The sequence below is a fragment of a genome, unplaced genomic scaffold (assembly GCF_019419815.1).
Source record: "Pyrus x bretschneideri cultivar Hongxiangsu unplaced genomic scaffold, Pyrus_bretschneideri_v1 Contig3, whole genome shotgun sequence".
NCBI classification, from domain to species: domain Eukaryota; kingdom Viridiplantae; phylum Streptophyta; class Magnoliopsida; order Rosales; family Rosaceae; genus Pyrus; species Pyrus x bretschneideri.
The window spans coordinates 9,050,814-9,074,443 of NW_025999612.1; the positions used below are offsets into that span (position 1 = coordinate 9,050,814).

The following is a 23,630-nucleotide window of genomic DNA, read 5'->3' on the forward strand; positions in this document are numbered from 1 at the left end:
GTATATCAAATACAAACTCGAGATCTGTAAAAGTTATGACCCGAGCCTGTTAACCAGATACATTTAGCACATCCATCACAACCATATAACCCATATCTAGTCGACTACGTGACATTTCTGTCTTCCATGCTTGCATTGTCTTTGCACGTGTGGATCTGGACAGGGTCTCCGGTATACATACTGCAGTAATACGTAGACATCCCTTATAATCCAAGTGTCTTTATCTGCGTATTGTAGTTGAGAAGTTTGTGCTTACCTTGCTTTTGAGATCTAACATTTGAAGCGAAGGTTCTGCCTGCTAGCGCTCTTCTTCATAGCGAATACATTCGTGACAGCAGCTATTCCTTTCATGGGGGGCTTTATGAACTTGTTTGGATCGCCTTCATTCGTTCCTCTAACTTTCTTGTTCCCAAGCATGGCTTTCATCAAGGCTGCATCATAATCAGGACAAAGTAAAAGATAATATAACATAACTTGCTCAACTTTCGGTTCAACATTGTATTTTTCTGTCCTTGCAGTTGTAACACCAACTACTGCACTTCGCTTGATAGTCAACAATGTTCATCAATATAATTTTTTTGCAAATACATGAAGGCAAGTAAATTAGTGCAGATGGTACATGCCTTTCAAACGATATAGTAGACAAACATAGGATGATTTTATTGCAGCATGTTCCTTTTTCCAAAATATGTTGTGCAAGTAATTACATTCCTGTCGACTACTTTTCTATATCCCACGGTGATGATATTACATTCACAATTTTCCAACGTAACATAAAGATGCTTAGAATTCACATATCCATACCAGAAGGCATCACTTTTGAGGCTTGGTAGCAGGCTCTTATGATTCCGAAAGTGGTGGAAGAAATTTACCTTGGTATCTGCCCTTGGTTACTATATTTAAGCAGGGTTGGCCGTGAGATAAGGTGACAAGGGACCACATAGGGCGCTCATAAGTTAGAGTATTTGCTTCCAATCAACTGAGGATTTAATGGATTGAGAAATGGAAGCTTAAGCAGGGCCGAGGAGAACAAAATCTGGCAGCACGCGGTTCATTTATTGGTTGGTTGCTTTCAAATTCTTGCATGCAACTTGGACCTGGGGATTGACGATCATCTCAAGCTGCATACATCCGGTCTTACATTAGCAACAGTAAGTGTGCATTATAATGCAGTTGAATGAGAAGGGCACGTAAGAATTCTACCATTGAATTGCTGTCTCAGTTTGGTTTTTCATTTGAGCTGCATGACCTTTGCTAATTTCAACCCAACTGCACCCAGGAAGCTTAAGTGCATTTCTCCCGTTCATTGCTTCCCGCACCTTTCTGGCTTCATCCCATAGTTCTTTTGACGCATAGATACTTGAAAGTAGCGTATAATTTCCAGTATTCCCAGGTTCTAAAATGAAGAGTTGCTCAGCAACACTTTCTGCAATCTCGACATTTCCATATGTTCTACATGCTGCAAGAAGGGCTCCTAGTGCTCCTGGCTGTGGCCCCATAGGCATTCCCTTGACCACATCGCTGGCCTCATTGAGTTTCCCAGCGCGTCCCAGCATATCAACTGTGCAAGTATAGTGATCAGCATCGGGCTCAATGTTGTAATCTTTAACCATGCTTTCCCAGTACCCCATTCCATCTTCAACGAGTCCTGCATGGCAACAGGCAGTGAATACCCCAATAAATGTGATGCGATCGGGTTCAATATTTTGTGCCAGCATTCTCTGGAAGATCTTGAGCGCTTTGACCCCATGACCATTTGAAGCAAGACCTGTGATTATTGCACTGTAAGAGAAAACATCCTTTAGGGGAATCTTTTCAAATATGGTGCATGCCTCTTCCATATTCCCACATTTGGCATGCATGTCAACTAGTGCAGTAAGCACTTGTTCATTCTGTTCTATGCCTTCTCTATCCACATATGCTCCAATCCAGTTTGCCAGATCTGCACGACCCAACTGTGCCAATGCAGAGATCACAGCTGTCATGGTGAAAGCATCTGGCTTTACTCGTGCCTTTTCCATTCTCCGGAAAAGTGAAAGTGCTTTGCTTGGCCTCCCATATTGGGAATACCCTGAAATCATAGCCGTCCAGCAAATCAATCCCCGCTCAGGCATTTCATCAAAGAGGGCCTTAGCCTGATCCATAAAACCGCTTTTCGTATACCCCACCAACATTGTACTCCAAGAAACAGCATTCCTGTCAGGCATCCTATCAAACACAGCCCTTGCCGAAACCAGATCCCCACTATTTACATAACCCACGACCATGGCGTTCCAAGATATCACATTTTTCCCCAGCATCCCCTCAAACAAAACCAAAGCACTCCCCATATCAACCCCGCCTCTTGCATGAGCCCCCAAAACCGCATTGTAAGAAACAACATCTCTCTCACACATTTCATCAAACAGCTTCCGCGCCCTCCCCACCTCCCCACATTTCCCATACATATCAATCAAAGCATTCGAAACTGGAAGACAAAACCCAAAACCCATTTTCACAATGCGTCCATGGACTTCAGTCCCACCACAAATATCACTCAACGCAGCGCAAGAATTCAGCACAAAAGGGTACGTATAGTTATCAGGTCTAATTCCAACAGAAACCATCTGCGAATACAAACTCACCGCCTCGAAACAGAGCACGGAGATCTTAGAGAAAGCCCTGACGGCGTGGTTGAAGAGAGATAGATTTGGCTTGGGGAAAGAGGTGAAGACGAGGTGGGTGTAGCGAGGCGAGGCGGAGAGAGAGGCGTAGAAAGAGATGAGAGTGGAGGCTAAGGAGGCGTTCTGGTGGAGGTTTGATCGGAAGATGTGGGCGTGGATTTGTTTGAGGTGGCAGAGCGAAGTGCAGGATTTGAGCAGAGAGGCAGCTCCGTCTGCTTTGTTGTTGGGATGGTTTTTGGCGACCTTTGCTGCTTTCATCTCACTCTCTTTCAAAAAAATTTAAAGTTCGTTGGTTTAACGGCTATTTATCTATCCTTTCCCGGTAAGGGTAAGGTCATTTCGGTCTTTGTATTGGGGATGAATTCATTTCTTTTATTTTTGAACGATGTCAGATAAACTAAATTTTGTAAATTAAATGACATGAAAGTTAATGATTGGATTATTACTTAAATATTGATTAACATGCTTATTTATTATTGGTTACACATAGTTTGCAAATTTAATTTACTTAACATTACCCTTTATTTTTTATTTGAACTCTGTTTATTTTGAGTGTATACGCTATATACTGCCTAGTTTGTTTTACACATGACCCTATTTTGTCACCAGATACTTGATGTTTGCAAATTTAGTCTATCTAACATTAAGATTTAAATCATAAACCTCTATTTTATTTTACATCGTCATTGTGTCAAGGTTTAAATTAATGAAAATAAATTTAAGTGTTCAAATTAATGAAAATTAAGGACATCTAAAACATGCATACAAATTATATCAAAAGAAAAGTAGATCTTGAAATAAAATTAAAACTTTCATGACTTAAGTGTCGGCAGACAACAATACAGAAAAAACTAGAGAATACGAAATTGTAATATAATTTGCCAGTGAATACATCAAGCATCTTTACACCATTCATGAACTTATGAAATGAGCATAAACAATGCTACAATTTATTTATTTACTTCAGTTGCTTGGAACATTGCATCCGTCCTGTTATGGCCGAGTTCAAATCCTTTGGTTTTTCATAATTTAGACAAATTTGTAATATCGTCTTATCAAGCAAGAAGAGTATAGAGAGGGTTTGCCTGCATGAACAAATAGTTCCCACCAAACAAGTCATTCATGTGAGCCTGCCCATGCTTCAGTCTCTTCAAAGCTTTGCTCCATGAAACCTTAATCCTAGTGAAAATCCTAGCTCTTTCCCTCAGGAACCTTCTCAAGCCCTGAATCCGAACCCTTGGCCGCCTTCGCCCGGTTAGCTTCCTGATCTTGGACCGACCCCTTATGTTCTTGAATTTAATTGCTGTGTTTTGCTGATCTGTTTTTTCATCAAACAGACCTTCGTTTCTCAGTCTTTGGTAAGCAAGTTGTGAGATCGATGCCATTTCGAAGTAGAAAAGGTTTAGAGCTAGATGGAGTCAGCTTTTTGTTTTCTTTCTTTCTGTGGATTTAGATATCTCTCAAATGATGAAAGTGACAAATTTAAAGTGAAGAAAGTAGTTTGCAATGAATGCAGCTGAAATACTTGGTAATGGTAGTTTAAACTCTGATAATTTAAGGTTCTCATGCTTTATCAGGCTAGGATCTCTATCACAAGGGAATCCCACAAAAGTAAATTTCTTGTCGCAAGTTTAGGTAAGAAATTATTGGACTAATATTTAGATTGACAGTCGAACATAACATACCAAACTATATGACAAAAACGTTCTCATGGGAAGCCGATCGAATCAAGATATATGCTTGAAACAAGACGTAATTTTGTATGGCTACTCAACCTAAACCTTCCCCGCTTGTATATGCCATTGACGTTCATGGTCTAGAAACCACACATGCAAATCTACCAACGTCAATATCATCTTCTATCAAGCATAAGTGCACAAGTTTAATGTAGGCCTCGTTTAAAAATGAGCTTTTTAGGCAAAATGGTTCTTGAGATTAACATAATTCTTCACTTTGATCTCTAACAATGAAAATTAATAGAAGCGGTCATTGAGTTTGTCCACCGGTAAATCATTTTGGTCATTCCATGAAAAATATGTCAATATCCTCATTAAATTGTCACGTGAACGACCTAGTGACCACCTTTTTACGAATATTTTTGTCAAATCAACTATTACACTTAACGAGAATATTAACAGAGTTTTCACATAAGGAATAAAATGATTAACGGTAGACAAACTCAGGGATCACTTTTATCAATTTTCAGTGTCATGGGCCAAAGTGAAAAATTACGCCAATCTTAGAAATCATTTTGGCTAAAAAGCCTTAAAAATACTTTTTAGAAAAACACTTCTGTTCATAAGGGTTTTGAAAAAAAAATTTAATTAAAATGCAAATGCTTCTTGGAAGTGCACCTTTAATTTTTTGTTATCAAACACATTCATAATGGTTTTAAAAGCACTTTTAGTTATTTTAAAAGCATTTTCAAACAAGCACGTAAGAAGATAAATAAAGAACAAAGATAGAAAATCCTTTGATTATAATCATGAGAATTACATTAAAATGGCAATTTCTTTTAAAAACATGAAGTATCCTAAATGTCCTTGTTCCACCAACCACAGTAACCCTATCATGCTCCGACTGCCACCAATCACATTTTCGATCACCAAAAGTCCTATAGTACCGAATTCTTCGAGTGCCACTCCCATATCCACCCGTCTGTAGAAGTGTCCCGTTGCTCAAGAAAGACCCCGATGAGCACCAGGTATCATGTACAGCCTCAGTGGCCTGACTTTGTTGCTAGAAATGTCATACTCCACGGAGTGAGCATAGCACGACGAGTCTGCTATATCATCGCGGCTATCCGTGCATCTGCTTCCATTGTGGCGCCTTCGAAGCCTGTAGCCCAAGGGCCTGCTTCTGTTGGTCAAACATGATGACAGTGTTGTGGTGTGTCAATGCCATATGCATAGTCACATGGTGTTGTTTAGTAGCAGTGGCCATTCCCCTTTTCGGCCTCCTGCAACCGCGTTGCTAAATCCGATACAATGCAATGTGAAGAACCAGCAGTGTGGAAAGATTTCATCCCAGAAGGGAAGCGATTGTGGTGCGCCATGAGAGAGTAAGAGTGTTTGAGTGATGTGAAAAGAGTGGAAGCTTTTTAATACTTAGGCTAGTTGGCTAAAATTTAGGCTGCTCACGTACAAAAAGTAGTAGAATTTTTAGAAAGACTCTTCCTGTGAAAGTGTGGGCGCTTATTACATTATCGGGGCGTTTGGTTTTGTGATGTGCAACTTATTCGGTCTTCATGCAATAAGCGGTGGGAATGGAGTTATGTTTTGACTGTGACTGTCACACTGTCACGTGATATTACAATTTTACTTAAGTTATAATTTATTTATTTGTTTATTATTGATATAAGTTAGGTTGAAAAAGTAATTGTGTTGTCCACACATATCATAACACGTGTTTTAATACTGTGTGTTAATATGACAATCATCCTCAAGTTTTTAGTATCATGTGATGCTACAATTTCACCTGTATTATAACACATATACTTTCAATATTGATTTTACTTAGGCTGAGAAATGATCAACTATGTTGTTCACCCTTTTCATAATACATGAATTAATAACACAAAGTATTTTCTTGTGAAGGTGGGAAGGATTTGTCTTCCAAGAAACTCAATCATTTTATCCTATGAATTCTCCATGCTTATTGCTTGTGAAGATCTTTTCAAATTTGCATTAACTCCGGCCAGAAAAATTGAACATATTGTAAAGTTGATGAACGACAATTCATCTTTCTGTTTGTGTTGGACATAGAAACGACATGTCGCTTATGCATCTGTTGAGCTGAAACAACATGCTATAGCTGAGATAGGTGCTTTGGAAAAGGGATCCTTGCCAGATCCTTTTCCTAAGAATCTTAGGAATTCTGTAATTGTGATCGTTCATCGTACATTATGCGATCAGAAATCATTTTAAAATTTAAAATTAAATATAAATAGTACCTAACAAAAACTACACGATATACGATGAACAGTCACGATCACATGATTCCTCCAACGAGGATCCTTTTCCTTGTAGATGAGCCAGAAGGTGAGCTTTACTGACTGACTATATAAAGTATGTCTTGTGTACATACATGAGGCGTACAACCATTAATATGTTGAATTTAATTGGACCAAGGTAGAAATAAGTAGACGCGAAAACAACGACAAGAAACAAAAATTCAAACAAACACAGAACTCGCAGTAGCAGCAATTCTAACCACGAGTTTCCAAGTACGACCATGACCGCCAAATGTAGACGTCCTTCATCCAGGAAAAGGGAAGATATCTACAAGGGACTCAGTTCCTTTTGATGAAAAACGATTGCAACGAATTGAAATGGTCTTGATTTGAAGTTGCAGCGGTCCAAAATTCACACAGATTAACACCTAATAGAGCTTTATTCTGGTGTGGATGCTGGTTCTGCAAATGGGACATAAGTCGAGATCTTGTCCACAGTCACAGCATGTCTGCAAACAATATTAAAATCCAACTCACTTATTTGTTGTTCAAACCTTCATCCAATTCTGAAAGGTGTAAAAGATGTGTATAAGCCATACCTGATGTCCACAACCAAATGCCATATTCTTCGGATCAGTTAGGCAAATGGGACACACCTGCAAGAATAAAAAAATATGTCTAAACTTGTCATTTTGATAGGAATTTGATGTCGATGCCATACGTATTAAGCCTCCTCATAAAAAATAGTAGGAAGGGGGCAGTTACTTGATTGTCAGAAGCTGAACCGGTAGGATGTGCTGCGCTAACAAATTCATCACGTTGCCTGGAAGGTGCACTTGGACGAAAACTACTTGATCGTGAAGTTTTTGGGGAGCTAAAAGGAGATGAACCGTAATGAGGTGGGGGCAGAGGTATCCTATCTATAGCCTTCCCTCTTGTAGCACTATATAAGCAATGAAACGAAATGATGATTTGCAAATGAACTTATGTAACCCAAAGCTGCAATAGTAAATCCCTCAAAGCCCATTAGCCAGGAGGAGTTATAGATTTACCCTAAAATATTAAGCTCTAGCGTTGCTTTATACTGAGAGGGTATTTCCATCAGTGCTGCAAGAGCAAACTCCGCTTCTTTTCTTGAACGATCCATATTCTTTGCCATAATTTCCGTAAAATTCACAAACTACAGAAGGCAAAATAAAGCGGCACCTTTTAATTAAAGTTTGAAGAAAGAAAACATAATAAAGCATATATACTCCAACAAGATGATATAGACTATCCATTGCAATTAAAGTTCGAAATACTTGCCTGAAAGTTATCAAAGGCCCGGGCGGGGATGTTGTCATCAAATTCCTTCATCATATCCCACGGCCCGTCTCCAACACCAACTAGTATAATTGATAAGGGGTACTCACTGCAATATAACAAGGACATTGTAAAATAAAATGGAAAAAGAAGAAGGAAGGAAGGAAGGAATAAGACCAAGGAAAACAAGCATTCCAAGAATGTACCTTGCTTTCACAATTGCTTCAACGGTTTTCCTTTCCTGTGGGCTTAACTGCCCACGTCCAGTATCAACACTTCTGGTCACCTGTGACAATTGACAGTCTCCTTTAACACAAAATAATTGAAGACACGAGATCATATTTCTACTAAAATAATTTGCTGCTTGAGCAGAAAACTCTCGAACAGGTATAAGTTATAACTATAAGATAGAGACCGAAAGCGATATACCTGCCCATCGGCTATGATCACCAATACATGGTACTGACCGCCACTTTGCTCAACAATAGTGATGCCCATTTCGACAATAGGGGCAAAGGATGTCGGCCCTGTCGCAAGCGAAAAAGGGTATGAATCTCCATAAGCAACCAACCAACCTAGAAAAAGAAGGGGAAAAGGGAGTAAAACGAATTCCAACCGGCCAGTCGTAGCTGAGGGACTAATTCTCTATATCGTCTCAATACTTCTTCAAATCCATTGCAATAAGATCCCTCGTCCGGGTAGAAACTGAAAACTTCTTGGTCATGGGTTGATGCTGCAAATATATGAAAATCACAATATCTATATCGTCAAAACTCAAAAGGCTAAATTTCAAGAGTAAGACAACTGTTAGATAAGATACCATCTCCAAATCCGAAACAGGGAATCAAGTTATCTTCATCAAAGGAAGACAATGTTTTCCCTATAATTGCTATTGCCTGTTCGTAAGGATTTTGGTCTCCTCCAATGTGATGCAAGCTTTTCCGATGAAATGACCTTGCACCTGTCCACTCGTTGCTTTTTGTGAAATCAATGCCAACAATCAGATTGGATGACTCAAGACCAGCACGCGCCAATGCATCTGTGACCTTTCGAAAGATACGAGTAGGAATGTCATGATGATTACACAAGTAACATTAGCAATAACAGTGATTTCACATCGTATTTCCTTCAAAGACAGATGACAGTGATATAACTATTGAATATGCACATTGAGATATTCAGCCAAAGATTGAGTACATTATCTTGTGTTTTACCTGGTCCAGGCTATTGTAATCATCATTTATTCTCCTAAACTTGGTACCCGACCCCACATTCGAGCCTGTTGACCAAGCACTGCCATGGCTTTGAGGTGGAGGAGCATAATGCTGCTGGTGCCGGTAGTCTTGGCTTGGCGGTGCATATGATGGTATCAATGGTGGTTGTGCATATGGTGCCTCTTGATAACTCTGATGATTCCAAGAACGTGATCCGGACCCAAAAGAAGGCTGTCTTGAAGTTGAACGTTTTGAACTCTTCCCACCCATAAGTTCTATATTCTTCTAGAACACTGCACATTCAACAAAACTAAATTAAGTAAATTGTTACAGATCACTCTCCGATCGAGTTCACACTCCGAAAGGCTTGTTCTTTTCATCTAACAATCACTTTTAGGGGAAAAGTAACTATTAGTCAATTATTCCATTTGCTTCATAATCCAAATGTGGATATATCATATAACCCAAGAAACAGAATTACTAAAAAAAAATTACTTTGATCCAGGACCAAAATTTTTAGCTGTTGTTGGATTTAGTACAGTTTCCTTATTTTTCAACTTTAATTAAATTTTTTTATTAATACATCTTTACTCAAAATTTTAATTTGAATTTTAAATATGAAAATCTAACCACTTCCATGGAAAATAGTAAAAAGAAAATTTATATGACCTAATCATAGGTTGAAAAAAAAACATTTACCATGTGATAGAGGTATCAAAATAAATAAATAAAAATTAATCTACATATAATCCATGAAAATAGTAAAGAAGCTTCATCTTCCATACATTAATAAATTCATACTAGTATATATGTACATACATCATAGATTAGTTAACACAGTTGATGAGTGATCGAGGTAGAAGAAAAAATTGAGATACGAGTTAGGAGTTGGAAAAAAGAGAAACAATATTTAAGATTAATCATAAAATTGAGATAAGAATAAGGGACGACATTTGTCACAATTTAATAAAAAGATGATAAAAAAAAGCTGCTACGGATAATTAGCGAACAAATCACATTCGACTTTTTATTTTTTTATTTTTTTTTAACATAAAATTGGACTTATATCCAGTTTACCAAAACAAATAGTCTCAAGAAAATTGAACAAAACATTTCAGAGACAATAAGGGCCATCTACTCCAATTTCCAAGCTTCATTCACAGACAAATCGGGGCCGAAAATTCGATAATGCCGGGAAAATTAAGCCGAATTCGTATCAAAATTAGTGAAATTGAACACAACCCAGAAGATATGAGCACATTTTCAGGCCAAAGATACGCAATTTCTTGTTCCAATTCATAGTAATTATCTAACAAGACCCAAACTTTTCCACAACCCACATTCCAATTCAGAGAAAGACAAACTTTTTTACATCTTACAAACAATTTATCAATAAATATTTAGCCCCAATCCCCAAATCCAATTCATCAAAAACCTAATACATACAAAAAATTAACAAAAATGGGGCAGAAAAATAGAAAAAAAAAACAAAAGAAAAACAATAAGAAGAATTGGTACCTCTCAGGCAGATATTTTCGAGTTGACGATGATGTTTTGGAACATATCTGAGTTGAATATGCTGTTGTCAGTCAAGAGGGCGGAGACGTCCACGGGTTAAAGTGGTAACTTGCCAAAGCCTTGTTGTTGTTGTGGTTGTTGCAAGTTTGCAACTTGGCGACTCAAGAGTGCAAAAGTCTTTGAGTCTATTGAGAGAGGTCGACACTTGCGTTCGTAGTTTACTGGTGAAGGTTGTTTCTAGGTAGCTTCCATTAGATAAAAGGTTCTTTTTAGTGTTCTCTTTGTTTTGGCTGACAGCGATGCTTATCCTGAATTCGACCGGATACGGATTTGTAGTTCAAGTAGTTTAAAGTAGTGGGTTTTATGTCCGATTTTCGCTTTTACGACGTTGAACAAGTCAAGATCAAGATGTTGCGTAATGTTATGTGGCACTGAAATTTAGCTATTTGCTAATCTTGAACTAGTATTTGTTGTTAAGTTGGTGGTGAAGATTTAATCGTTAAGATTCAAATTCATCTCATTTACCGTGCAAATCTCATCTAAGAAAAGTATATGTATCTTTTACTTTTCCTTGATGTGTTTTTATGTACTTGGTTGTGGAGCGGCGTTCTGATGTAAACTAAGGCTTACGAAGAAAATTCAAAGAGGCATTCATGTTTAGTCATAATACATTAATAAGTGAAATTAGAAATTCAATTTACCAGCCATCTATGTGCCATTAAGAATTTGAGGCACATCGGATGAGATTTAAGAAAACAAGGGTAATTTTGGTTTTTTCCTTTTCTTGTGTCGAGAATATGATGAATGAGAATTTTTTTAAAGATATATTTAAAAAAAAAGTATGAAAATATGAGATCTGACTCAAAGTTGCGAATTAAAACGCATGTATTGTTTGTGTTGTCCTGTAAATCTTTATCATGTTACTAAGTTATTTCTAAAAAGATAAAAAAATTCAACAAGGGAGTTTTCATGATAGCATCTGCTGATATGCCTGCACTTCCCAAGATTGTGGTAAAATATTTTGATTGAGTTGGTTTTAAAGGAAAATAACATTTGAAATAATTGATAAATTGTACCTCTCTTTTCCAGCTATTTCTTCCTTCATCATCCACTTGCTAGTGGGGAACTTGAGCATATATAGGATAATAGGAGGCTGGGGGAGCGAAATATGCAGTCTCATAGTGTCCCAAACCGGCAGAGGTCCCAAATTTTGCCTTATTATAATGCTATATATTAAAAAATTATCTTTATTAGCACTTAAAAAAAAATTCATGCACTTTAAAATTTTATTGTGCACTCTTGGTAAGTGTGTCTTTTTTTTTTTTTTTTTTTTTTTGTTTTTGTGAAAGAGCTATGTTTTGGCCTATGGTCCTTTGGCCCCTTAGGTTGGGATAGGTTTTTTTGTCAAAGAGCTATGTTTTGACCTATGACCATTTGACCCCCTTGGTTGGAGATGATATAAAATATGGCCTGACACTGTCCATTAAAAAATAATTTCTTGCAGGGCTATAGGACTAAAAATGGCCATTTGGCCCCTTTTCGGTTGGAGATGACCTCACAATGTTGTCTTCTATTCTCAACAAATGGAAGTGTTTCAACAATATTAGAATTTGTTCATAATGGAACGTGTGTTTTGTGAGAGCATGGACTACCTAATATATAGTGACAAAACTCCCATTAATCCAGCATATCTCTACTATTAGAAAGGCAGAAGTCAATTTTGGTGTCTCAAGGCTTCATCAAAAATAATTGGACAACAATGCCCCTGAAACAAAAAAATGCATTAACTGAAAAGAAATACAGAATTTTTTTACTAAGGGTAGTTTTGTAAGAAAAAGTAATAATTAAAAGAGATTAAATAGAAGGAAAATAAGAAAAGAATTAAACGTGCAAAAGGAATCATGATCGTGGAGGACTCCAAATAAATTGCCGCAACGGAGAAGATAAAATAACTCGCAACAACTCGCAAATGTACATTGAGTATTCCACAAATCCAGAGGAGGAGGGAAGAAGCTTCGTCCTTTCTACTTCGAATGGTTTGGGTACATTTTAAAAATTATCAGCGGGATTTGTTTCCCTCCCTTATCGCTCATTCTATGTTTTTGGTTTTTCTTAACTTTGGTCGTTTTATTGCAGGAAAACTAAGTTAGAACTCATATTGATTTGTTCATGTGAAATTGGTTTTTTTTTTTTTTCTTCTGTTTTTTTAGTATGATGAGTTTGAATTGATATGAACCTTTGTGTTTGGAAGGTGAATTTTGGTTGAGATAGAATTGGGAACGCAAGTTGATCATGGGTAACTTTGAATTCAGATATGTACCATGTAATCAGGTAATTTCTGTGGACATACTCTTTCTTCCAACTTCTGAAGTTCAATCAGCATGTGTAAACTATTGATAAAACCATTCGTTGGTTATATATTATGGATACCTTCAAGAGAGAATATAAATTATAGTTTTATTCTCTCCGTTTGCACTATGGACATTATTAATTGTTTATCAGCACGTTATTGCTTGAACAATTAGAATTCTCTTTAAAATCTTTACTCCCTGGCATATGTTGGTGTTTAGTTTGTGAGAAATATGATGGTTTACTTAAAGAAGTTAATATATGTTTAGATTTATCTACATTTTGATTGAAGTAGGGACATCATAGTTCATGGCTCCACAACTGTACGAGGAGGCAAATTACGATAGTCGAAGAGTGTTTGAAAAATAGATGCGAGGGAGCAAATGAGTTTGGGATTTCAAAAAACTACTACAATTGGTGGATGTGTTTTACTTATTGTACAAAGCTTTCAGAAAGGTAAGTAGAGCCAATTAATTCTAACTATTACTTCTGATATAAAGTCATAGAATAAATAAAATGATATATGTTATTTGTAGTTACAAAATTTTTTAAATTCGCGCATAGCGCACTATGATAAAAGAAAGTCCTCTTACATAAGGGAAAGCGCAGGCAGAAAGCCAAAACCCTACAGAACCCTACCTTTGAGAGTACCGGCCCTTGAATGGATGAATTGTGGGTAAACGATGTCTTTGTTTTTTACTAATTCCATTTGTTTCTCTTTTAAGTTAATCATTTCTTTTGTGTTTGAGGGACTTAAAGTTAATTGTTTTGGAATTCTACTTTTTGGTGTTTGTTTTCTTTAGTTGCATTGAAAGTTTTTTTTGTACAGATTGTAAAACCAAAACGAAAATCATTCGACTTATCAAAGTTTAGCCAGAGGATTCAACCGGGTATGCTCTTTCTGTTTGTCTTACTTTGTTTATCAAAGTTGTGCTTTCATTTGGATTACATTTCTTGCTAAATTTTAGCTCTGTTTCAATTTTTTTATTAAACAAATTTGTTGACCTATGAATTCATGTTATAATGTGGGAATCATAGCAAAGCTTTTCCAAATGAAAATTTGTTTAATGAATTGAAAAGGATAATACCGTAAAAAAATGTTATAAGTATCTTGACATACTACAACAAGTTTTCTTTTTGGCAAGTTTGTGTTTCTCATTCGTATTCATGATTCCGTTAAGATTTTTTTTTTTTTTTTTTTTATCTCTCTATTTTATATCTCCATCATAAGGTTGAAAGATCCAACTCCAGAAATTGCCACCTTGGTTATCAAACAACCCAATTAATTCTAAAGCACCACTTTGGCATATTGATTTATTCGCCATAATTCAACAGCTCGGCATAAAAATCTAAAATTTTGACACGAATAAGTTCAAAGACTTACGAAGCTACTCTAATTAGAATTACTTCAATATTTATCCGTTTGATTACATTTTGCTCAGAAGAGATTCTCATGTCCTACATTAGAATTATGGATCCAAATATCAAAATTCTCACAAAATAGCCAATAACTAATACTAAAAATAGAGTAAAAATATACAATAATATCGGCTCATTAATAGTCAGTCACATGTTATGCATTTGATAACATACGATAAAGGGTTTGTTTTCTTTGTAGGAATTTTGTCCTGGCATGGAAGCTGACGGGATATATATGAATATCAAATAGGTAGGATAGTGCTAAGTGATATTTTCTTTGCATTAATGTAAAATAAAAATTTCTAAATTTCACATACACAATTTCTTTGACGTTATATGACTGTTGAGTTGTTTGCTGTCATTAGTTGGATTTTCAGGGATTGCTTGTCGCAGCTAAAATTTTAGAGTTAGTTAATATCTTCTTATTTGGAACAAGTTTTTGTTGGATATTTGATATTATAATATTTAATATTAGTTTGAATGAAGAAATTAGTTTGTGAAGTGTTTCATGTAGAGAATGCAACACTCGCCGTTTAGTATTTAAAACATAATAGTTGTAACCTTTCCCTAATTTACTTACGGTTATGTCATAGCTAATTGGCTGTCATGGTTATAGAAGTGGTGCGAACCGCAAAGTATCTGTATAGAGTTAGTCATGCTGTTTAGAAAAAGGCACTTGGGTTGTATATAAACCCAGTAACACTAAGCCATGAGATAAGTAGAAAATAACAGAATTAATTACTCTTGGGAAATAGGGCTTCCCCACTCTATTTCTCTCATTCTTCGTTTGTTTTTTGAGTGTGTCTTGAGAGTACGGAATATATAAAGTTCGCCAAAGTTCGAAGATTGAAGTGCTTTGACTTCAGATTATAGATTGTTAAATCCTGGGAGACGGACGTCTACCAAACTACAAGCACAAGAGTAGGGGTGAAATTCTGTCTTTAGGACATTGCATTTATGCAAGTTTCAATCTCTAAGTTTGTTAGTATTTCTAACTTTCTCTCTAGTTGTTTATATTAATCTTATATATAATTGATGTTGTGAATTTCCTTATGATTATTATTATTGGAATTTTTGTGTTATTTCCATATTTTTTATTATTGCTCTAACAATTTTTTGCTCGACACCAATCGGATTTTTACCTCCCATACACCTTTGTTAATTTTTGTCCATTGTTCTTCTTCAATTCATTTGATCCGAAAGCCGAAAGTTAACATGAATATGTGAGAAGTAAAAATTAGTATGTAGATAACATTATCCTTTAACAAATATCCAAAATACTTGGGACAGTTTGATTTCTTAGTAAGTTGTTAATGTTTTACTCCTGTACGAATATGTAGTTTTTTTCCGACGGACGGACGGCCACGATTTTTTGTGCAGTTATGCACACGGTGAGAGATCTCTCAACTCTAAGAAATAAATTTGTTTGTTTATTACTGAGATAATATAAATTAGTTACTGCTACTCAGTACTACAGTCTGATGATATTCCTCTTTACTTGGAAGCGAGAGGTCTAAGGTTCGAATCTAGTAGATGACGAATTCAATAACAAATTAGGTTGCTCATTGTATAGTTTAGCCGAACTCTTCCTCTGTTTAGTGTAAAAATATCAATACACTAAAAAAAAAAAAATGAATTAGCTACTTGAAAGGTGACCCTAGGCCCTTCCTCTGTTTAGTGTAAAAATATCAATACACTAAAAAAAAAAAAATGAATTAGCTACTTGAAAGGTGACCCTAGGCCCATTTTCCTTTAGACGTGGAGAGTACGCATATATATATATATGCCTCAGCTAAAGGGGATTTGTTTGGGAAATTAATAAGCATTCAATCCAATCGGTTATCTTTCTTGGAGCCAAAGTAGTCCACTCCTGTTCTTTTCACTAGATTAAGATTTAGGTTCGAGTTCGCGGTCGGCAATTTCTCTTGACAGCCTATTTATAAAAAGAAAAATTAAGAGATTGAAAGGTGTCAATTATGAAATTTTTACTGAGAAGATACATTATTTGTAAGTGGGATACTGAGCTCATCCCCAAAAAAGGAATGCAAATATTATCCTTAATTAATTATGTTTGAAGAAGGCCATCAATATCCTAATAATTATATTTGAGGAAGAAAGGCAATGGACAACAGGAAACAAATAGAATGGCTAAAATGGAAGAGAGAGAAAGAAGAAAAAAACTCTAATACCTTGAAGCTTAGTTTTTTTTTTAGTACACTGATATATTTTATACTAAGGGAAGGGAAGTTCGGTTAAACCACACAATGAACAACCTAATTTGGTATCGAATTCGCCATCCACGAGATTCGAACCTAAGACCTCTCATTTATAAGTGAAGAGGAATACCACCAGACCATAGTACTGAGTGACTTTAGCTCTGTTTTTTTTAGTACATCGATATATTTTAGAATAGAACGTGAGATAGAAATTTTGTATCAGGAAACAAATATCCGTGATACTAATCCCTAGAATTAAGGTTAAAAAAGCTAAGCAGCTCCTATATTATTAAATAGTGGTACCGTGGGTATCAAGTAATTAATTAACATTTGCTGCTATATTAGAAAACACCATATTCATATTGTTATCACAAAAGCTTTGAAAATGGCTAAACTACTCTCGGCTGTGAGAGCACACCAAAAGCATGGCAACAAAGTTTCACAACTCGCAAAAGGACTAATAGCTCCTAAGTATACAACTCTTGTCGATCCTCCAACTCCGGAGCTCAAACTACCCACACATACTTTCTCCAGAGCCAATTTCAATTTCGACAATGGGAAACCCAATACAACATTCATAAATCCAATCCCGTTGATTGGCTTGATTACCAGCTTGTTTAGTACCGGTAACCCCTGTGTTGATCTCTTTTTCAATGTGATCAAGCCGGAGAAAGCAAGTCCGGCTGAGGTGGAGGCTACCTGTATTTATTTGAAACAACTGCTGCCGCTGGCCTGGTCGCACAATCCGGTAACCACTCTTAAACTCATCTGTAATCTACGAGGTGAAAAATGCTATTTGGAAGCATTTGACACGGCCGCGTATTGGCTCCACCACAACCACCCCAAGACCCTATTGCGCAGCATCCCTTCTATTGCTGTGTCGTTTGGGTGTTTTATTGATCCTGTCGATATTTTGTACTTCCTTCTAGAAGGCCGGGAGAGGAGGAGGGAAAATGAAGAAGAGACAGATGCCAGTAGTGGTAGTGCTCAAGAGAAAACCCTGGCAGAAATGACGAAGTTGTTTATTGAGAGGTATGAGCGTGACCCGAATTACAAGTTATTACACGATAGGGTTACAGACGTTTATGTGGAACAGTTGAACTTTGGTATGGAAATATTGAAGCGAAAATTTAAGCGATCGGATATTGATGATAAAGATCGGTACTCCTTGGCCTATGAGATAACTGACGCTGCTGGCTGTTGCACCATGGACACCAAAACCATCAATGCCACTTTGATATGTGAAAGCATTGCGAGGAAGTTTTTTCCCCGAGAATCATATCCGGAGTATCAAGGCATTGACGACACCCAATACGCTAAAAAAATTGAAGGTCGACTCAGGAAGGAGGTTTTGGTGCCCTTGGAGAAGACCGGCTATTGTAGACCAAATAAGCAAGGAAAGCCCTGCGAGATTGAGACGTATTTGGAGGAGGTGAAAGCGGACAAGTCCAAGATTGACCCCGGTGCTTTGCTTCCACATCATATCATGGCCTTTGCGGATCATCCCAATGTTGGGGAAGTGGCTGAGCTTCAATGGAAAACAATGGTGGAAGGCATGAAAAAGATAGGCAAGATGAACAATTGCTTGGCTGTATGTGACGGCGGCAGAATATGCATACGGGGAAAGGCGAGGGAGGTCTCACTGGCTTTGGGACTTTTGGTGTCTGAATTGACCCAAGAGCCATGGAACGGAAATGCTGTCAGTTGGCACTCAACTCTACAACCGATACAAGGCCATGATCTTAAGTCCAAGTCCAAATTTATGACGAAGATGGACTTCGAGGGCTCAGATAAATACGATCTTGATATTGAGGAAGTGCTTGACTCGATTTTGGAACTGGCAGTGAATGAGAATTTGCAGCCGGAGCAGATGGTCAAGAAGGTGTTTGTGTTCAGCAAGCAACACTTTAGCCATGAGGCTTATTCCTTATGGGAATATGATTATAATGAAATAAAGAGGAAGTTTGAGGCAAAGGGGTACGGCGATGCGGTGCCACACATAGTGATTTGGTTTATGCCAGATCTTTACTTAGAATGGGAGAAGATAGAGATGCCGTGGACACAACCGGGGATGACAATGTTGAGTGGCTTCTCCGAAAACTTGCTCAAGTTGTTCTTAGAGAATGATGGGGAAATTGGCCCAGAGCATGTCATGGAAGCCGCCATCTCCGAAGAGAAGTATCAAAAGCTGGCTGTAGTGGACTGATCTACATATATAGTTATGATGATCATCCGTCATCCATTTTAAGTAGTTTTTTTTTTTTTTTTTTTTTTTTTTTTGAGAATGGTGTGAGGAGGCTTGATTTTATTTAGTTTTTAATTCATATTATCTATGGTTAACATGATGATTTAATGGTGGCAATATTATTTGTAGAGATGCTAAAAGCTGTGCAAATGCTCTTAAGGTCGCATGCTTATATAGTGATAAACATTGAAATTCTGCTGCTTCTTATTTAGAACAAGCTGTACCCTTATTTACCTTTCATAAAATAGAAATTAAATATGTTATGCATCAGAGCAACTAACTTAAATCAGAAACCTACAAGCCACTTAGTACTATGGTCTAGTGGTATTCCTCTTCACTTGTAAGTGAGAGGTTTTAGGTTCGATTCTCGCCAAAGGCATATTTGAACCACATTACTACTGGCCCATTATGAGGCTAAGTCCACACCCCTCCCAGTAGTGTAGATAATATCTTTTGTTCAAAAAAAAAAAAATCAGAAACCTACAATGATAGGATCAGAGATCAACATAACTGGAAAAGGAAATTACGGGAAAAGAAAAGGGGTGTGATATCCACACATCCCATTTTACTTCTCACACACCTTTTCAATTTTCGGTCGTCAGATCGGATGAATTGAAGAAGATCAACGGAAAAAAATTATCAAGGGTGTGTGAGAGGTAAAATGGGGTGTGTGGATAGCACATCCCAAAAGAAAATGCAAGAAAAGTAGAATAAACTAAAGTAAATTCATATAATTTCATTCATAGTCCTCTTTACATCAGAAAAAAGGTTTAAATACATTCAAAGATAGTAGCCTTTATTAAGGGTACAAGTCAGCAATACAGTTAGAAATATAGTTAGCAAGTTTGTTAGTATTTGGTTAGAGTTGTTAGGCTTACTAGTACAAAAACAAAGCGTATAATCTTCATTCTTTTAGTTAATACAAATCCTATTTCTCTCTAAACTCTATGTTTCTCTCTCTCTAAATATCTTTGTGTTCATCCTTTCTTTTTGATTTTCCCTTCAATTCCCAAACATTGCAATGTAGTTAACAACGTTCAAGATGTAGATGGGCCTAATAGTATTACATATGTAACAGACCTAATCAATAGCAATAACAAGACGCAGTCCAATAGGTCCAATAGCTTAGAGTTGCATCATACAACTATAAATATAAACTTGGCCTTAGTGAAATACCAAAACTTTTAGGTGGAATTTAGACCTCCCATTGTCTCCACCGTGCCCGTATATCACCACATGTCCTCAACCATAACTTCAACGTGAAATTGAAGAAACCCCGAGCAAAGTATTTCAAAACCTATCAGAAATAGTGATTTCAGGTTCTAACAACTATTTAATTTCCTGGGTAAGTCGCCTGGCAAACACAATGCAACGAAAAATCTACCAAAAATGTAAACAGCAATGAAGTTTTACAAACTTAAAAGTTACAACAGTGTTCGACAACGGGTTAGCGGGCGAAAGTTTAAATCTTCACAGCGTTGCAAATTCTTCAATCAGAACAAAACTTGAACTCGAATATCTGAAATAGAATCAGAAAGAGAGAGGAGAGAGGAGAAACTTTAATTCCTTGAACCCTAATTTCGGGAATTAGTATTATGGATTTTTGTAAAGTGCTAATACAAAACTTTTATCTCTTATTAAATGAAAAGAAATATTATCTTGACCGAGAGAAACCATCTAAGATGAAAATTCCACCTCATCAAATAGTGGAACCTTGGATTTCAAGTAATTAATTAAGATCAGCATGCATGCTATATAAGCATGTTCATTGTTATCAAGAAGAAAACATTGAAAAAATGGCTAAACTCCTGTCAATTTGGAGAGCACACACGAGCCATGGAAACAAAATTTCACAAGTCACAGACTTATGGCTTCTAATTATACAACTAGTGTTGCTCCTTCGCCTCCCCGGCCCGAATCACAAACACATAGATTGGCGGCCGCCAAGTTCAATTTCAACAATGGGAGACCCAAGACAACATCCCCAAATCCGATCCCAACGATTGGCTTGATTACTGGCTTGTTTAACACCGGTAAACCCTGTGCTGATCTCTTTTTCATCGTCATTAAGCCGGAGAAAGTCAGCCCGGCTGAAGTGGAGGCTACCCGTATGTATCTGAAGCAGCTGCAGCCTGCTGCCCCTCGCCTGGTCCCACAATCCCCTAACCACCCTCACTCTCATTTGTAGCCTACGAGGTGAAAATTCTATTAGGAAGCATTTGAATGGCTTGGCTCTACTACAACCACCCCAAGACTCGATTGTGCACCATCCCTTCTATTGTCGTGTCGTTTGGGTGTTTTACTGACCCTGCTGAGATTTTGTAGTTCTGTCTAGAAGGGCGAGAGAGGAGGAGAGGGATAAAGAAGTGATTGCTGCTGGTAGTGGTAATTCTCAAGAGAAAAGCCTAGCAGAAATAGCCACCAGGGCCGGCCTGAGGGTGGTTCGAGGAGGCGCCATCTAGGGCCCCCACTTCGGGGGGTCTTCAAATTTTATATATATAGGGAAGTGTCATTGATGTTTCAAAAATCTCATCCTACATTCTTCATAAATATATATGTTTTTCAAAATATAAAAAGTTTGAAATTAGAATAAGAATTTTAGAATGTTAATCATAATTTTCTATATATATTTATATATATAATTTTGTAGTTTGAGTAAAATATCTAAATATGAAATTATAAATATTTTTTTGGAACTTGCTGCCGTGCAGCGTTTTGGGTGGGGAGGGGGGCCCCAAAAAATATTTCTTTTTAAATATGTGTGTGTGCATATATATATATATATATATTGAGAGTTTGAATTTAATAAAATATTTAAATATAAAATCATATAATTGTCTTGAAACTTGGGGTACAAAATGTCTTGGATGGGGTGAAACTTCAGCAACAATTCAACTTTTTTTTGGGAATTTAAAGCATAGCATACTGGTAGCAAGTCTGCGCTTGCGAATTGGTTCTTTCCCACTCCACTTACAGAGGTCAGGTACCCGATCAAAGTTTCTTTTCTCTTCTGCTTTTTTTTTCTATAATTTAATTTGTGAATGTTGTGTTTGTAAATATAATTAGGATTTTTGATTCTAGGTTTACGACTTTTTTAGTTTAATGCGTATTATTTATACGAAATTAGAATATTCACTTGTCAAGTGTCTATATTGCAGTTATAAAATTCGAACTTATGGATGCACTTAATAAAATGGTTAAATCCCTTCAAGAAGATAAATGGATTATGGGTGCACTTAACAAGGTTGGTTACTTTTGCTTTCTAACTAGTTTTGGTTATTTGGAGTATTAACTTGTCAAGTGTCTATATTTAAGTAATGTTTGCATATCTTTCTTCTTTGGATATGAATTTTAATGATTTTTGATGTAGAAATGAACCTCTTCATGTATTTAGCGAAACTTTTTCTTATACATATAAATGTACAATGAGTTGGATGTCAAAGAACTTTAGGCCCCCACTCCAAGGCTCGCTTAGGACCCCAATTTTCTCAAGGCCAGCTCTGATAGCCGCTATGGCTATTGAGAGGTATGAGCGCGACCCGAATTATAAGTTGTTACACGACAGGGTTACGGATGTTTATGTGGAACACTTGAAGTCTGAAATTAAAATATTGAAGCAAAAATTGATGCAATCCGATATTGATGAAGATGATCGGTGCTGCTTGGGTTTTGAGATAACTGACGCTGCATGGAATTGCTTTTCCGAAAACTCCATGGACGCCCACATCATCAGTGCCACTCTGCTCCTCGAAAGCATCGCGAAGAAGTTTTACCCCCATCATCAGTGCCACTTTGGTAACATATACCAGATCATTGCCTTTGCGGATCATCCCAATGTCGGGGAATTGGCTAAGCTTCAGTGGAAGACAATGGTGGAGGACATGAAAAAGTAAGGTAAGCTGAAACACCGTCTGGCTATGTGTGACAACGGTAATAGATATGAGATACTTCGGGGAATATGACAACGCTGGCTTTAGGACTTTTGGTGTCCGAATTGAATGAAGGGCCGTGGAAAGGAAAGGTGATCAATTACACTTAGTACTCGTCTCAGATACATTTGGTACAAGGCTATGATCTTAAGTCCAAGTGTGAGTTTGTGAGGAAGATGGACCTTCGAGGCAGAGACTGCTGCTTTCTTAATTATATAAAGGTGTTTGATTCAATTCTGGAAGTAGCCGTGAACGAGAATTTGGAGTTAGAGCAGATGATTAAGAAGGTTTTTGTTTTCAGTCGCCAAGACTTTTGCCATGAGGATAATCTGGAGATTGGTTATGAGGAAACAAAGAGGAAGTTTGAGGAGAAAGGGTATGGCGATGTGGTGCCACACTTGGTGCTTTGGTGTATATGTCGGGGCTTGATTTCGAATGGGAGAAATTTAGGATGCCTTGTATACAACAGGGGTAAACTATATTGAGTGGCTTCTCCAATAATTTGCTCAAGTCGTTCTTGGACAATGGTGGGGAAATTGATGCAGAGCATGTCATGGAAGCCGTCATCTCTGAAGAAGAATACCAGAAGCTGGCTGTGGTGGATTGATCTACAAATATGTGATGATCATATTCATCACTCCTGATTATTAAGGCTTAATTTATAGTTAGTGGTGTCAAATTCCCCTTTTTACTGCTTCTATTTCATTTTATCTAACACTAGTATATATATTTTTTCAGTTAGTAGATCCTCCTGGAAAATAATACAGGCTGTTTGCTTTGATGTTTCGTTCCTACTTTAGCTTACAACGGCCCTTTACGTGTG

At 37.1% G+C, this 23,630-nt stretch overlaps 3 protein-coding genes across 5 annotated transcripts; 1 reads left to right on the top strand and 2 right to left on the bottom strand.

Annotated features, from left to right (window-relative positions):
* Nucleotides 1-136: 136 nt before the first annotated feature.
* On the bottom strand, nucleotides 137-2,968 carry LOC103926768 (putative pentatricopeptide repeat-containing protein At5g37570). Of its 2 annotated transcripts, XR_007260324.1 has the most exons (3): nucleotides 1,204-2,968; nucleotides 873-1,121; nucleotides 137-431 (listed from the first exon to the last, which is right to left on the bottom strand). XR_007260324.1 is itself a non-coding variant. In XM_048589915.1 (2 exons), exons 1-2 carry the CDS (start codon nucleotides 2,919-2,921, stop codon nucleotides 1,112-1,114), a joined length of 1,728 nt encoding a protein of 575 aa, XP_048445872.1. In that variant the 5' UTR covers nucleotides 2,922-2,968; the 3' UTR covers nucleotides 637-1,111. The 2 variants fall into 2 exon arrangements, 1 of the variants encoding a protein (XP_048445872.1); XM_048589915.1 differs by lacking the exon at nucleotides 137-431 and having other exon boundaries at nucleotides 637-1,121.
* Nucleotides 2,969-6,692: 3,724 nt separating this feature from the next.
* On the bottom strand, nucleotides 6,693-10,879 carry LOC103935776 (E3 ubiquitin-protein ligase RGLG2-like). Of its 2 annotated transcripts, none has more exons than XM_048589987.1 (11): nucleotides 10,650-10,879; nucleotides 9,132-9,424; nucleotides 8,738-8,963; nucleotides 8,534-8,650; nucleotides 8,347-8,444; nucleotides 8,124-8,203; nucleotides 7,921-8,026; nucleotides 7,668-7,795; nucleotides 7,381-7,558; nucleotides 7,215-7,293; nucleotides 6,693-7,124 (listed from the first exon to the last, which is right to left on the bottom strand). In XM_048589987.1, the coding sequence occupies exons 2-10, from the start codon at nucleotides 9,399-9,401 to the stop codon at nucleotides 7,249-7,251; spliced, it is 1,248 nt and encodes a 415-aa protein (XP_048445944.1). In that variant the 5' UTR covers nucleotides 9,402-9,424; nucleotides 10,650-10,879; the 3' UTR covers nucleotides 6,693-7,124; nucleotides 7,215-7,248. The 2 variants fall into 2 exon arrangements, with proteins under 2 accessions (XP_048445944.1, XP_009333912.1); XM_009335637.3 differs by having other exon boundaries at nucleotides 7,215-7,271; nucleotides 10,650-10,878.
* Nucleotides 10,880-17,018: 6,139 nt separating this feature from the next.
* LOC108865509 lies at nucleotides 17,019-18,839 on the top strand. Its single transcript, XM_018642412.1, has one exon. It carries the CDS (start codon nucleotides 17,019-17,021, stop codon nucleotides 18,837-18,839), a length of 1,821 nt encoding a protein of 606 aa, XP_018497928.1.
* Nucleotides 18,840-23,630: the final 4,791 nt, after the last annotated feature.

Bases quoted from the DNA above. Each gene is read 5' to 3' on its own strand.
- LOC103926768 (XM_048589915.1), bottom strand. From the start codon at position 2,921: ATGAAAGCAGCAAAGGTCGCCAAAAACCATCCCAACAACAAAGCAGAC.
- LOC103935776 (XM_009335637.3), bottom strand. From the start codon at position 9,401: ATGGGTGGGAAGAGTTCAAAACGTTCAACTTCAAGACAGCCTTCTTTT. The intron at 8,651-8,737 runs GTATCTTATCTA...ATATATTTGCAG, and splicing joins CTGTTTCGGATTTGGAGATG to CATCAACCCATGACCAAGAA. The intron at 7,272-7,380 runs GTAACTGCCCCC...TTATTCTTGCAG, and splicing joins GTTCAGCTTCTGACAATCAA to GTGTGTCCCATTTGCCTAAC.
- LOC108865509 (XM_018642412.1), top strand. From the start codon at position 17,019: ATGGCTAAACTACTCTCGGCTGTGAGAGCACACCAAAAGCATGGCAAC.